This window comes from Porites lutea, chromosome 7 (genome assembly GCF_958299795.1).
Source record: "Porites lutea chromosome 7, jaPorLute2.1, whole genome shotgun sequence".
NCBI lineage: Eukaryota > Metazoa > Cnidaria > Anthozoa > Scleractinia > Poritidae > Porites > Porites lutea.
This window is the reverse complement of record NC_133207.1, coordinates 30,859,179-30,875,024: the sequence shown is the minus strand read 5'-3', so window position 1 is coordinate 30,875,024 and position 15,846 is coordinate 30,859,179. Positions and strand designations below refer to the sequence as shown.

The window sequence follows — 15,846 nt, the reverse complement described above, 5'->3', positions numbered from 1 at the left end:
GTATCTATGAATTAAAAAGATCTTTAAAAATTATCTTTTCAAAAACGGTGAGACTTTCTGTGTCTCTTGATAAGGTTTTATACATTCTTCAGTGCCCCACGGAAGGACTCAAAAATGTAATGAGAGAGAAATCAGAAAATGTCTCAATTTCCTGACCGAAAATGAAACCTGCTTAATTGATTTTCTGATTCTCGAGTAAACTCTCACCTCCGGAAAGTTATTTTACTGAGCTATTTAGCTCGAAACGTGACACAGTTTCCCCGGGGGGTACTCCCCTATAAAAGTGGCGGGGGTGCGCTTCGGAAAATTTCGAGAACGTACCAGAATCTTGTTTTATGGGCGTGTCACCTGGTCACAAATTCATTTCCACCCCTAAGAGGTACCAATTCAACAACAACAAATTATTTAACTGGCACTGCAAATTTTCATAGTAATAAAGATAACTTTCGAACACTTTCTTCTCAAGGACGTTTTGAAAGTATTGTCATAAATCTTTGTCCTAATCAGTCATTTTCGGTTTTAGCACCCTGAGCGGTACCAACCCACAAATTTAAACCCCTAAAAGGTACGACGAACACCCCCGTCACTTTTATAGGGTAGTACCCCCCAGGGTTTACCTATTAATAGATATAAAGTTCATTGGCAGATGGTGCAAATCGAACATTTTACAGCGCCGCAAAAATGCCTAATTTTTAATTTTCAAGACGTGCAAATTGGCCGTGTCGGGACAAAATACTTAGCGCCCCCCAGCGAGGCAAGAAAATTATTTATACTAGAGATAAATTATGCGTCTAAGCGGATTATCCGTATAAATTCGGTACTGAAGACGAATTATGGAGCAAAATTCGTCTGACCGGGCTGATTCGTCCTAGCACATCTTGAAGACGTGCTAACCGACGGATAATTCGTCTTAGACGGATTATCTGTTTCTAACTTTATATCTCATATATCTCATATCTTATATCTCGGACGGAACGCAGACGGTTTTTTGAAGAAGTTGCCATGCCCCGTGAGAGGGACTGGTTTCTATATTTTCGCAATACATCTATATATCAATATAAATATCTAGACAAATTATTCGTCACAATTCGTCTTCGGATTTATACGAGGACGAATTATCCGTCTGACGGATAATCCGTCTAGACGGATAACTCGTCTCTAGTATGAATTCGGCCATTTTGTGAATCAAATAGCAAACCTATTTTAGTTATAGCCTCGATAAAGCCTTTCAATTGCCAGAGTTTCAGGTAAAATTATTTTTCACGCAAAATTGAGTGGACGGTTTAAACATATTGACGTATTGACGTTCCCTTTGCTGTCGCGGCCGTCGTAGTTTTCGTAAGGTTCCTTGTGAACGCAGACTCGACGGCCCTCGATCACCGCGAATAAGTTCATAAGGGAGGACTGGGCATGATTCAGCGGAACCCTTTGTTTCTTGGAATCGTAAAAGGAAGTAGAGTCTCACAATCTAATAAACACGTTGAGTGGAGTAGTTTTGTTCGTTTTCAATGTACAGAAGCCATCAGAAGAAAAATCCCAAAACAATTCAAGTAGTCAAACATCAAACAGATCCTGAGAAGAAAGTACAAATTACCCGCAGCCAGGAACCTTCGAATCCATGATGTCGCAGAATCAGGGCTATACTCTCGAGGGCCGTATTCCTTCGATTGTGAAACTAAATGTCGGAGGTAAACGCTTTACCACGAGCCTGCAAACGCTAGCAAGAGATCCCAACTCGATGCTTGCAGCCATGTTTTCAGGAAGGCATGAGGTGGAGACTACTGAAGACGGTTCCTTCTTTATCGACCGAGATGGAACTTACTTCCGCTTTATATTAAATTATCTTCGTAACGAAGAACTAATCTTGCCAGAGGGTGCTACATTTCTCGAGGAACTTGAAGTAGAAGCCAGGTTTTACCAAGTGCAAGGGTTACTGGATGAGTTGAAGGTTGTAAGAGCATTGAAAGTGTTTGAGAAATCCGTGATTTTGACAGACAGAGATTTTCGAAATGTTTTGATACGCTGGATACCTATGGAGTTTATACTTGCAGGCCAATGGCGTTTGCTGTTCCGAGCTTCTAGAGATGGTTTCGCTCCTTCAGCGTTTCATTCGAGATGCGACAACAAAGGACCTACAGTCACTGTTGTGAATAGTGATGGAAACATTTTTGGGGGCTTCACTGACAGCTCTTGGGCAGGTAAGACTGATAATACTGCTTTTGATCGTGTATTCAGTATATTATTAGAGCGGATTTGCAGCATAAAAATTTGTACGTTTTAAGGGTTTCTTATTTGACTACTACCCATAAGTCAAAGATATATTTTTTATGAACAGCACCGATCGAGTCCACACACACTAACGAATGGCAGCCTAGGAAACGAAGATACCTGCCATGCTGCCAAGCCTTTCTGTTCAGCTTAGTCAACCCGAGTGGTCTGGTACCGACCAAAATGTCGCTAGTTAATGGGATGGAACAGTATGCGATCATTAGTTATTATGACTGTGGACCAGTGTTTGGTCGAGGGCACGACCTATACGTATTAAGACCAAATGGACGACAGGGTGGCTGTACTCTTGGTGGAACCTATCAGTGCCCACCAGGACAACAGAAGGATTTTTTGACAGGCAAAAGTGATTTCACCATCACGGATGTCGAAGTGTTTGGACTTCACAGGTGATAAATAAGCGTACAGGTAAGAAAGGGGAATACAGCCAAACTGTTGAAATATTAAGGAACCTAAGCAAAGACGTTTTTGAGCGGCGCACGTCAACCGGAAATGAGGCCTTCTCCCTTTTTATATGCCTTGACTCTAACAAATTTGTATTGCTAAGTTTCTTTTCTCTTATAAAGACGATTTACCCGAGAGTTTCAACCACACTACTGCCCAATATTGCAAAAAGTCTACTTCAGGTTGACGTCCCTCCCTCAAAAACGCCCGAGCTTAAGCTCCCTTTTAGTGCTAACGAATAATTCGTCAGTTGAAACCTTACATGTGATGGCGTGCTTCAGTAGGTAGCTGGGTAGAGAGAATCTTGTTTCTGGCCAGGATAGCCAGTCTCGGCTTGTATTGAAGAGGCAACTGCAAAAGGCCAATCAGTAGAATGAACTGTGTCTAAGTTTGTTTGCTTTTTATTCTCTTTAGGAATGTAAAAGTACTACGTACTACGTACATAGTAGCAAAAGAGTAATGTCACAATCAGCTTCTGAAAGGAGTGTACTTAGAAAATGAATAGACTCAGTTTTGGCTTCTTCGTACAGAACCGGTTCTGCTCTCTCTCTGGGTGTCAATTGTATCTCTCTGTATGAGCTTGTATGCCTAGTGCATTGAAGCTAGAGATGACGGTTGCTTGTCATCATCATAGATTGCACGAATGTTTTCACCCTCCTCATGGTGCTAAATCATCTCTCTGGAGTTGCATTGCATTTAACGCTGGCATAGTATGGGGGAGGGTGAGAACGGTGACGACATAAATCAATAAATCCCGGCATTTTTTCGAACAGCTTAAAGTTAAAACGCGAAGATTGGACCAAAAAAATGTTTAATATTGATAGTTAAACTCTGGCGCAATCCCTTACAACAATCTAACGACTTTATTTTATTTATATCCCTTTGAAAACAAAAAGAACAACCTAAAATGCCCCTAAATTCAAGTTTACACTGAAATCAAACGTAGTTTCCGTTACTCAATTGTCAGATTTTCAGCGAGTAGTGCGGCATTCATCTCAGAGAAAGCAAATCCCGATCCTCACATGCAAGAGGCGATCTCCACCGATCACTCGACTCCCACCAATGTGGCTGGGTGCCTGAGTCCTTGCATCGACGCTGTTTTGTACATGTAGTTTGAGTTTGTTGTAGGGTTTATCTCTTGCTCCAAGAGGTTTTCTCCGGGTACTCCAGATTTCCTCTCGCCTCAAAACCCAACATTTCCAAAGTCCAATTCGATCTGAAGTGTCTTCAGTTAGTTGGGAAACCTAGAGCACCACAGGTTTATCAGTTCTTGGAACTGTAAAGTATTGTATCACCCACTCTAAATAGCGTCAGTGTTAGTACCGTAATGATTCGATTTAGCGCCCGGGGCGCTTATTTACTTTTGGTACAGGACAGGGCGCTTATTTAATTTTTTGAGAAACAACCTAATTTTCAAAACAAAACTTTAATAAATATTTGATTATGAGGTAGAATTTTCGTCTGTTATACGAGGTCATCATGTTTACAAAGCGGCGTGGTCTCCAATCATAGGAGAGTCTCTGGCATACAGGAAAGATGACCGTAAAGAAGCTAAAGAGCACGATGAATACGCAGTTGGGACTTACTTTGAAGCTGATAACAAAATTGTTGGACATGTGCCGATGGAACTTTCCTTCCTTATATTCACATTTCTCAAAGCCCGCCATGAGAACAATGTACAGGTCAAAGTGACTGGATCAAGGAGACTGGAAAACGGACTTGTTGTCCCTGGATCCTTTCTGGCCAGAACGACCAGCAGAGCAATCGCCACAAAATTTGAAGAAGAAATTATTCGTTTGAAGGAATTATGTACTCACATGGACATTACAGTTGAGAAACTCAGACGAAAACCACTGTTTTTGTAATACATTATTACGTATGTCAGCTATTAAAGGAAGACAAACCACGTTTGATACGTACTCTGAAGGCGCTGTAATAATATTAGAATAGGGGGCGCTTATTAGAATAGGGGCGCTTATTTAAAAAAAACACATTCGAAGGGGGGCGCTTATTGGAAGGAGGGCGCTAAATCGAATCATTACGGTAGTTGTCCAGCAAACTCAGCTGCTGTCACAGAGAAAACCAAGAGGGTATTCGATTTAAAGGTGATGTTACGCGAGACGATTCGCAACGACGACTTTTAGCGCAACACAGCGTTGCAATGCTGGAAAAATGTTGTAACCATTCGAAACAATGTCGCAACAATGTTGCAACGCTGTGTTGCGCTAAAAATAGTCGTTACGAATTGTCTCGTGTAACATCACCTTAATGTCTCTTTAGGCGTTCGATTATTTTTATTTGGGCTTGGCTCAAATAGAGTAATCGTAATGGCTTTTTTTGACGCAAAGTTGCAATAGGCACTCAATACGTGTTAACGTAAACAAGGCAAGTAAACGAGCGAAGCGAGGCGAATGTCTGTCATGCGAACGTCTTGTGCAAGTAGCGTGCAAAGAAAGTAGTGTCCGATAGCCCGGGGCTAGTGGATTTTGGTATCGGGCTAGTGAATTCTGTTTTTAACTTGCCCGATGGGCAAGTGATGTTTTTTGAGGAATTTGAATAACAGAAGAACTGTGAAATCTATTCTGCTCATCAAAAAGCTTTTGGGGCTTGCTGAAAAAATGTCTGGGCTAGTAAATGCTAGCTTCAGCTTGCCCGAATGGCAAGCTGTATAAATGATTTTCTTTGCACCCTGGCAAGGTAAGAGGCATGTGGGAAAGAAAGCTCTGCTAGCACGGCACTTAATCGCACTTTTAACTTTCAAAAGTTAATCTGAATCTTCAGTGTTTTTAAACTCATCGAAATTTGGATGTCTGAAGTCCAGGGATCAAACCCATCAAAAATATTTGGAATATTAACGTCGGGTTTGGTCATAACAAGACTTTGAACGATTTTGTTCTGGGATGTCGAAAGCGTAAGGAGATGTTGCGCAAAATGTTGTGACTTGCAGCCTAGTATAAGATTGCATGCAAACCCTTTTTTTAAGGTGCTGGAAACGACTTAACACTTTCTTTACACTCACCGATGGTTAACTTAGAAAATAAAGTGAGTCAAAGCTCGTAAGTTACCCGACGTAAAACAGAAACTTAGGCGAGTGCTAAGTGCGGCGTCTGAATCAAAGCCGTTCCAAAGTCGCGAAAGGCGAAATTCCCGGCCGGCCGCATCGTTCCTGGGGTTGGGGTGGGGGCGGAGGGGGAGTATTCCTGAGAATTCGAGGTGGAGGTGTGCCTTATAGCACTTCTAATTACCTAGACTTACTGAGAGGAACGGCTAAGAGAATTGCGAACTAGGAACTAGGCAGATACAATCATATTGATACTAGAGATGATAGACAAAGCCCGCTTTGTAGGTCCAATTAATTAAATATATAACAATTATTCACCGAAGTGGAGGTGGCTAGTGATGGATTATCACTAGCCACCGACACTGAGGTGAATAATTGTTTTAGTATATACTAAAACAGTGAGATAATTGAGCCCAAAAATGATGATTTTTAACTCATTTACTGTTGCCTGCAACAATTAGCTCTTGCGGGGAAATTTCCTCAAAATGAGTTGTGAATTCTTTCTGTATTTAAAATCATTCTGTAAAAAGGATTATTAGATTTAGTTCTAAGCTTATTTATGAACAAGTCAACTAAAAAAAGTAACGCAAGACTTAAACTTAATTTGCATTTGTAAACAACAAAACTTTTTCGCCGGTTTTATCGATAAATTCAAGTCAAAAAGACAAAGCTTTACCTGTGAAAACTTCCACCCAGAGCTTCGTCACTTTCTTCGTGTATTTCGGAAACAGCTTGCTTGATTAGTTGTGAAATTCCTTTGTTTGTTACGGCAGCAAACCGAGAAGGCATTTTGCATAGGCGAGTTTGGCGTCTCTCGCTCGGAGGAACTGGAGATGAATCAGTGAGTAGTGCAGGATTGCAGGATATTCAATGATTGAGTAGCCAATCAGAGCGCGCGAAAAACACTATCCACTGTTTTAGTATATACTAAAAGGTGATGTTCACTGATGAGGAATAATTTTTACAATGAATTTTAGACTCTTATTCCAAATATTACCTAGTTGATGTACAATTCATTAGATATATTTCAGTGTGCTTTAATTTTTGCGACAAATTAGTAACAAAGTAACTTAATTGTAATTAAATTAAAATTTAACTCTCCTACTTTTTACTCTGAAAAAGCCTTTACAGTACTGCATATATGAACTTGTATGGTCATTAAAGTAAAGCTTGTTTTTGTTGAGAATGGGATGCCTATAATTTCACCCCGGCCCCAGATCTGGTTATTATCGGTGAGAAAGGACCCTTAAAAGGACAGTGGCGCAAAGAGGTGTCAGAGAATCTCACAGCGGGAAATAATAAGAAAGCTCTCCTTGACAGAAATGAAAACACGGAAACTTCAAAAGATTAAAGTTCTGATATGATTTCTGGCGTCTCAACCGCGTTCAGTATAGGTGGTTTTCATGCAATCTCGGGAGACACAAATAACGATGGTGAAATGAACAAATGCTGGTGGACAAACAAAGCGAGCTAATGAGCGATCTTTTGTTTACCGTCCACCAGCATGGCGGCGATGACGTAACGTGAAAACCACCTATTGTCTATATCTCTAGTTCTATTTAATTTGAACGGGTAAGTATTAATTGCTTGGAGGATTTTTGAAGGAGTGACTGCATGACTGAACTGCCTTTCAAAGGCCACTGGCAGTCGGGCGGAGAAGGGAACTGAAGAGAGGCGGAAGCTACCCACCTACCTCGTTTTTGGCACTCACCCTCCCCCTCGTGACAAACATGACAGACTGCTACAGTGGTACCTCGATTTAACGAAGTGCCAAAGGACTGAGGAAATTTGTTCGCTATACAGAGAGTTCGTTTTATCGAACAATTCCATTTAACGAATTTTTGGGAAAACTACCAAAATGGTCGTTATAATTTACAGAATGGTCGTTATTAATTTACAGAACCCAGCATCTGAAACATTACTGTGGTAACATTTCAGTACCGAGCTACACATAGCTACGGCACTAAAAATTCAAGAACTGGCAAACAAAACTGCGTAAAACTATCGACACATAAATATTGTGTTCGTTAACGAGGATTTAGTTAAATCGAGGTTCTGTTCCATTCATTTTACCTTAACTTCGGCCAGACTGGAGAAAATCGTTCGTTATACCGAGGACTTCACTATATAGAGGTATATCAAGGTTCCGCTGTAGCTGGTTTTGCTTTAACGTTTGAGTTCTTTAGTACCTTGAAGCCACTTCATATATATCGCTTATATTTCAGTATAAACGCATTCAACAGACTAGTCAAAATTGAATTATGCTTATTACGGTTATTCCCAGTTTCACTTTCCGATGTTGCCAATAAAGTACAGTGAAACCCCTCCTTTGGAATCCTTCTATTCATGGGACACCTCCATCCAGGCGACATAAAATTTGGTCCCGAAAAAATGTTCACATGATCTTTTTTTCTGTTACCTCTGTTGAAGTTACACCTCTATTCAGAGAAAAGGGACACTTTCTGGGTATCCCACTTTTATCCTCCATTCAGGGGACACCTTAGCACTCAAAAAGTGACTTAGAAAGAGATTGAAATGTACACTTATCACAATGATGCTTTCACAAACTGAACAATATCACTTAAATCAGTGTACTGCGATTGTGGAAATTCAACAAGCAAATGCAATATCACGGAGGTAAGATTAACATATTATATATTACTACACATTATCCGGTTGCTTTGCAATGTCTGCAGCCGATTCTCAGGCGGAATGAAAAAATATATATATACAGTAAAACCTGTATTAAGCGGACACCCTCTATTAAGCGGACAGTAGCCGAAGTCCCCAAATTTATTTCTCTTATTTACTTTAAATGAAACCTTTATTAAGCGGACACCTCTGTTAAGCGGACGTGGACACCTAAAAAGTACCTGAAATGGTCATTTCTATTGTTGCCAACCTTTATAGAAAACAATTCTGTACTGAAAAACTAATCAAATAAGTTCGTCAAGTCACGTTTTTTAATGTAAAAATCGAAACATTTATGGGTGGCATCTTTCGCATCTCCGGTGTCTGGCATGTTGGGTGGTGGAATTTAATTGCAAGTGTCCGTTTAATACAGGTTGCATTGTCTTTAATACTTTTCATACTTTTGTACTGAGAAAGCAGTTAAGGTTCGTTTTAATTACGAAAATCATGAGCAATGCAAATCCTGATCATCTACAAGGAAATCAAGCCCTTATAGACGCTGAAAACTACATCAAGAAAGGTTGCGAAATAATACAGCGAGAAGCGAGCAGAGTTCGTCTTGAGCAGGAGTCCATCGATGCGATGTCGAAGAAACTAGACCAGGTTCACTTCTCATCGACTGTTAAACTGAACGTAGGTGGTCAACACTTTACCACAAGTGTACAGACGCTGAAAAAAGATCCTAACTCTATGTTAGCCGCCATGTTTTCTGGGAAGTTTGAGATGAAGCCTTCTGAAGACGGTTCTTTCTTTATCGATCGTGATGGAACTTACTTCCGGTTTATACTAAATTATCTTCGTAATGGCGAGCTGATTTTACCAGAGGGTGCTACATTCCTCAAGGAACTCGAAGCAGAAGCTAAGTTTTATCAGCTGCAAGGGATATTGACCGATATTGGATGAACTGAAGCGTAAAGAACCGTATAAACTGTTCGAGGAGTCGGTGATACTGACGAACGAAGAGCATCGAAGAGTCTTGAAAAGTTGGTTGCCTGAGGCTATGAAGGGCGAATGGCGTTTGCTATTTCGAGCTTCACGAGATGGCTTTGCTGCTTCAGCATTTCATTCCAAATGCGACAACAAAGGACCTACAATAACTGTTGTAAAAAGTAGTGGAAACATTTTTGGAGGCTTCACTGAGCAGGCTTGGGCAAGTAAGATAAACTGATATGATTCTAAAATACAAATTAGCCTTATCGAGTAACTCACTCCTGATGGATATTCAAATTTTATGCGTGTCGTATAGCCTGTGTGACAGGCATTTGTGAATTAATCAATCTTGTTAATTTCCTTCCTAATTTTTAAATTATTATTTCCTCTTTATTCTGAAGGCTTACACACTGCTCATACTTGAGTAGTACGTAAGCCACACTAACTAATAAACACCAGTATATAGGATAACCATACGTCATACTCATTGACCCAGGATAAGTCCATGAGCAGGATATAGATAACTTCTTTATAGGTGCTTTTGACTTATTTCAACGTTTCTCAGGGGAAAACGTATCGGTAGAATTAAAAAAGATATTGTCAATGGCCTCAGGCCGAAAATTTCTTATTCTATGCAAAGGAGAAGGTCTGTGGTTATTTATCTGCATGGGCAACGGAGACCAATATAGGTTCAGGATCAAAGACGTGAAATGGAGAGGAATGTTTGAAAGGTTTAGATTTAAAGAACTTTGAACTTTAAATGTGAAAACGACTGTTTAACACATAATGTCTGAATATATTTATCAGGTGTAATCACTGTTATTTACAGGTCGTGGTGGATGGGTGTCTTGTCGCCAAGCCTTCCTGTTCAGCTTTGTAAACCCAATTGGCCTGGGACCGACCAAACTGTCGCTCATCACTGGGGAGGAACAGGATGGCATGTATTGTACTAGCAACTATGGACCAGTGTTTGGTGGTGGGCATAACCTATATATATCAAATAACGCAAACACAAGTTCCAGTGAGAGCTGTGTCGGCGACACATATCAGTGCCCACCAGGACAACAGAGCACGTTCTTCACAGGTGCCACAAATTTCACTGTTACAGATTACGAGGTGTTTGGACTCCACCAGTGACAACTACTGAGCAGGTGACATAAACTCTTACAGTTAAAATACTCCATGCCTTTTCCAAACGTTATAACAAAGGTGTTTTTTAGTCCCTCACTGGAGATGCTAGGTACTCAGGAGAAATATGTTTCTTTGATATTGTTCGGCTTTAATGACGTAAATAAACTTGGTTTATTTTTTTTAAAATAGGAGACGATTTATAACGTAAAGGTTCTGAGAAAGAAATATTTCCGTCACCTTAACTACTAGTCTCCCCGAGTGCGACTTTTTGTAGTAAAAGCCCCACCAATCAAGTGTTCATTTCACTACTATTTCTTAAGACTCTACGGACATTTAACCATGTCACTACAGGCGCTGTGTTTTGCTGTCGTTATTAAACTGACAAAGAACTGATATAAGATGAATGTGTCAGTTGTTTGGTTCGAGATGGACTCCATCCCGAGATGAAAAGAACCTTAATATATAGATTTAGCCAGGGCTAAAAGCGAAGCTCCTATTAACTCGAATTTATTATTCAAATCAAACAATAAACTTGTATTCCACAAATCAGTTAACTTTAGAGCACATTCATGTGACTTTTGAGGGAAAGACTACGTGATTTTCGAGAAAAATAATTTGCAAACAGTCCAAGCTAAGAGTGAACTTAATCTTACATCGAGTTGATAGCCTTTATAAGTACACCCAAAAAATAGCAATCATCTTCGATCACATTTAAGAGCCATAATGGCTCTTGACCATAGTAGATTAGGCCTAGAAAACAATTTAGGCCGAATTTTTTGCGTTCGACATGTTTACTTTACAAAATCTTGCCAACAAGTCTGGGGACGTGTAAACCAACCATTTATACTTTTTATACATCACATCTGAGGTGAAACAGTACCATGAGGCGCCGATTTCATCGTACAGACCTCGGACAGAATGCAGTGTTTCACACTTTTGCAATACAAATTGCACTCATTCAATATTCAGGACGATCGAAGCACGCGTGGGCTTTTAGCGAAACCGTCAAAAAAATTTCCAAACTCACCTATACGGCTAGCCGGTTCTCACTTTTGACAAGTCGACTGTTTAAATTAAGATTAACATAGTTATACGCTTCAACACAATAAAGAATTTATTATGTTTATTTTTTTATTTAATGATTCTATAACGATCTGTAATCTTCAAAAGCGTTTGATACGCGCGGTATTTTGACTACTCCTGCAAGCGATGTTCATGAGCGACTGAAAACAAACGGCACAGCGATTAAAATTGCAAAAGAGACTACTAAAAATCAATAAAGAAAGGGAAAATAATTCGGTGTAACTTATACAGAGACAACAATTTTCATTCATGAAGACAAGTATTAAAGTGTCTCTGAAAATCCTTGTTTACGTTTTAAGCCGGCTTCCCGGTGTTTGCTTTTTTCAAAGATGAACTCGAGGCAAGAAAATAGCTCAAAGCTTTCTTTTACAGCCAGAATTATAACCAAATATTCTTTGGAACGTTTTCTTTCTATTTGCGGTGAGAAAATGTCTAAGGGCTTTTTAAAGTTCCTTAAGCTTATAATCAAACCTGATACTCGGCCACTCTCGGTCAGATCATTGTCTCAAATCTTACAAACGTGCATAAACCAAATAGCCGCGTAAACTACGCTCGACTTCATTAAATTAGATATAAAAAACAAACATCAAACACAATAATTACTCAGGCTTACCTTTCGAGATGCAATGAAAACTATCAAGTAAGGCCGGAATCGCTTCAGACTTTTCAGCCGTCTTACGCATCAAGCAAGGTGAAAAACGAAAACGATGCCATCCGAAATCGGATTTCCGACTTTGCCGAAGCGACGTATTTCTCAACCAAAAACCCAAAAAACAAACTAGCCATGAATAACAGAAGACTCTTGATAGCAGCTGAATTTCACTTTGTACATTCAGTGGAAAAAGACAGTTAAAAACATCACAAGTTGACACAAAACTCTGTCAGCTTCAGCTGTCAAAGTAAACAAGTTTCAAGATGCTGCATAAATTTTCCGCGTAAACTCACCTGTCAAATTTTGACCAATCAGAGTATAAAAATTGGACGTAGAGCGTGACCAACGCGTGACCATGGTGAGAAAAGTCAAAAGCAACTAGCATGTCCTCCCTGCCTGTAAAAGCTGGCTTAATTTTTAGCTTCCGATTCAGTTTGAAATCAAAATTTTAATTGTGCGGCACATATAAAACACAACATAATTCATATGATTTGAAAAATTAAACTTGAGCCTGCAATCATTTGAAAACTAGTAACTTGTCAGCGGATAACTTCAAAAAGATACTCGACGTCGATGGGTCGACACCTGAGCCCGCGATACGATCAGGTGATACTGGTCAGCGGATACCCTGTTTTGACAGCTGTCAATTGATCACAAGATTGATGTGCAATATGTCTGCAATATCAGTCTTCCTGTGCTCCCAAACTAGCTAGAAGGTGTGATATTGAACATTGGTTGCCCTGTGGTGCGGACGGACGGGCGGGCTGAGGGCGGTGTACGGTCACGTGATTGCCAAATTTTCTGGGATGGGTAGATTTACTTACCCATGGTGCTCCGCAGGCGCGCTTCGCGCGCCAGAGCTCCGCTATTATCCGCCTTTCGTTTGGCTTTGTCACCGACTGGGTCCAAAATCTATGTTAGACCATTGATAGCATTTCATAGGCATGGCAAAGAAATTCATCTGGTTTACGGGAAATTTGCCTTTGGTATGATAGTTTGTGTTGGTTGGGATTCTTAAATAAGTCAAATTTATTGAAATACCGGACTGCCGGTCATTTAGTGTTTTGAAAACCTTGACCGGTTACCGGCCATATAGCCGCAGCGATTTTTTAAAGTTACAAATCTTAGTTTTTTTGTTTCTCGGGCGTTGTTCTTTGGCGTTGTTTAAAACATAAAAATGAGCCTGCATGGTGAGCAGGACAACCAGGACAACAGAGCACGTTCTTCACAGGTGCCACAAATTTCACTGTTACAGATTACGAGGTGTTTGGACTCCACCAGTGACAACTACTGAGCAGGTGACATAAACTCTTACAGTTAAAATACTCCATGCCTTTTCCAAACGTTATAACAAAGGTGTTTTTTAGTCCCTCACTGGAGATGCTAGGTACTCAGGAGAAATATGTTTCTTTGATATTGTTCGGCTTTAATGACGTAAATAAACTTGGTTTATTTTTTTTAAAATAGGAGACGATTTATAACGTAAAGGTTCTGAGAAAGAAATATTTCCGTCACCTTAACTACTAGTCTCCCCGAGTGCGACTTTTTGTAGTAAAAGCCCCACCAATCAAGTGTTCATTTCACTACTATTTCTTAAGACTCTACGGACATTTAACCATGTCACTACAGGCGCTGTGTTTTGCTGTCGTTATTAAACTGACAAAGAACTGATATAAGATGAATGTGTCAGTTGTTTGGTTCGAGATGGACTCCATCCCGAGATGAAAAGAACCTTAATATATAGATTTAGCCAGGGCTAAAAGCGAAGCTCCTATTAACTCGAATTTATTATTCAAATCAAACAATAAACTTGTATTCCACAAATCAGTTAACTTTAGAGCACATTCATGTGACTTTTGAGGGAAAGACTACGTGATTTTCGAGAAAAATAATTTGCAAACAGTCCAAGCTAAGAGTGAACTTAATCTTACATCGAGTTGATAGCCTTTATAAGTACACCCAAAAAATAGCAATCATCTTCGATCACATTTAAGAGCCATAATGGCTCTTGACCATAGTAGATTAGGCCTAGAAAACAATTTAGGCCGAATTTTTTGCGTTCGACATGTTTACTTTACAAAATCTTGCCAACAAGTCTGGGGACGTGTAAACCAACCATTTATACTTTTTATACATCACATCTGAGGTGAAACAGTACCATGAGGCGCCGATTTCATCGTACAGACCTCGGACAGAATGCAGTGTTTCACACTTTTGCAATACAAATTGCACTCATTCAATATTCAGGACGATCGAAGCACGCGTGGGCTTTTAGCGAAACCGTCAAAAAAATTTCCAAACTCACCTATACGGCTAGCCGGTTCTCACTTTTGACAAGTCGACTGTTTAAATTAAGATTAACATAGTTATACGCTTCAACACAATAAAGAATTTATTATGTTTATTTTTTTATTTAATGATTCTATAACGATCTGTAATCTTCAAAAGCGTTTGATACGCGCGGTATTTTGACTACTCCTGCAAGCGATGTTCATGAGCGACTGAAAACAAACGGCACAGCGATTAAAATTGCAAAAGAGACTACTAAAAATCAATAAAGAAAGGGAAAATAATTCGGTGTAACTTATACAGAGACAACAATTTTCATTCATGAAGACAAGTATTAAAGTGTCTCTGAAAATCCTTGTTTACGTTTTAAGCCGGCTTCCCGGTGTTTGCTTTTTTCAAAGATGAACTCGAGGCAAGAAAATAGCTCAAAGCTTTCTTTTACAGCCAGAATTATAACCAAATATTCTTTGGAACGTTTTCTTTCTATTTGCGGTGAGAAAATGTCTAAGGGCTTTTTAAAGTTCCTTAAGCTTATAATCAAACCTGATACTCGGCCACTCTCGGTCAGATCATTGTCTCAAATCTTACAAACGTGCATAAACCAAATAGCCGCGTAAACTACGCTCGACTTCATTAAATTAGATATAAAAAACAAACATCAAACACAATAATTACTCAGGCTTACCTTTCGAGATGCAATGAAAACTATCAAGTAAGGCCGGAATCGCTTCAGACTTTTCAGCCGTCTTACGCATCAAGCAAGGTGAAAAACGAAAACGATGCCATCCGAAATCGGATTTCCGACTTTGCCGAAGCGACGTATTTCTCAACCAAAAACCCAAAAAACAAACTAGCCATGAATAACAGAAGACTCTTGATAGCAGCTGAATTTCACTTTGTACATTCAGTGGAAAAAGACAGTTAAAAACATCACAAGTTGACACAAAACTCTGTCAGCTTCAGCTGTCAAAGTAAACAAGTTTCAAGATGCTGCATAAATTTTCCGCGTAAACTCACCTGTCAAATTTTGACCAATCAGAGTATAAAAATTGGACGTAGAGCGTGACCAACGCGTGACCATGGTGAGAAAAGTCAAAAGCAACTAGCATGTCCTCCCTGCCTGTAAAAGCTGGCTTAATTTTTAGCTTCCGATTCAGTTTGAAATCAAAATTTTAATTGTGCGGCACATATAAAACACAACATAATTCATATGATTTGAAAAATTAAACTTGAGCCTGCAATCATTTGAAAACTAGTAACTTGTCAGCGGATAACTTCA

The 15,846-nt window shown here is 39.6% G+C and overlaps 2 protein-coding genes and 1 pseudogene across 3 annotated transcripts in view; 2 read left to right on the top strand and 1 right to left on the bottom strand.

Annotated features, from left to right (window-relative positions):
• LOC140942536 (uncharacterized) overlaps nt 1–15,846 on the bottom strand; it is a 136,293-nt gene that overhangs the window by 80,354 nt on the left and 40,093 nt on the right. The gene's annotated exons all lie outside the window — the stretch shown is intronic.
• LOC140942755 (uncharacterized) lies at nt 1,484–3,488 on the top strand. The gene is made up of 2 exons (XM_073391744.1): nt 1,484–2,198; nt 2,336–3,488. The coding sequence occupies exons 1-2, from the start codon at nt 1,619–1,621 to the stop codon at nt 2,677–2,679; spliced, it is 924 nt and encodes a 307-aa protein (XP_073247845.1). The 5' UTR covers nt 1,484–1,618; the 3' UTR covers nt 2,680–3,488.
• On the top strand, nt 8,879–10,549 carry LOC140942754 (uncharacterized; annotated as a pseudogene).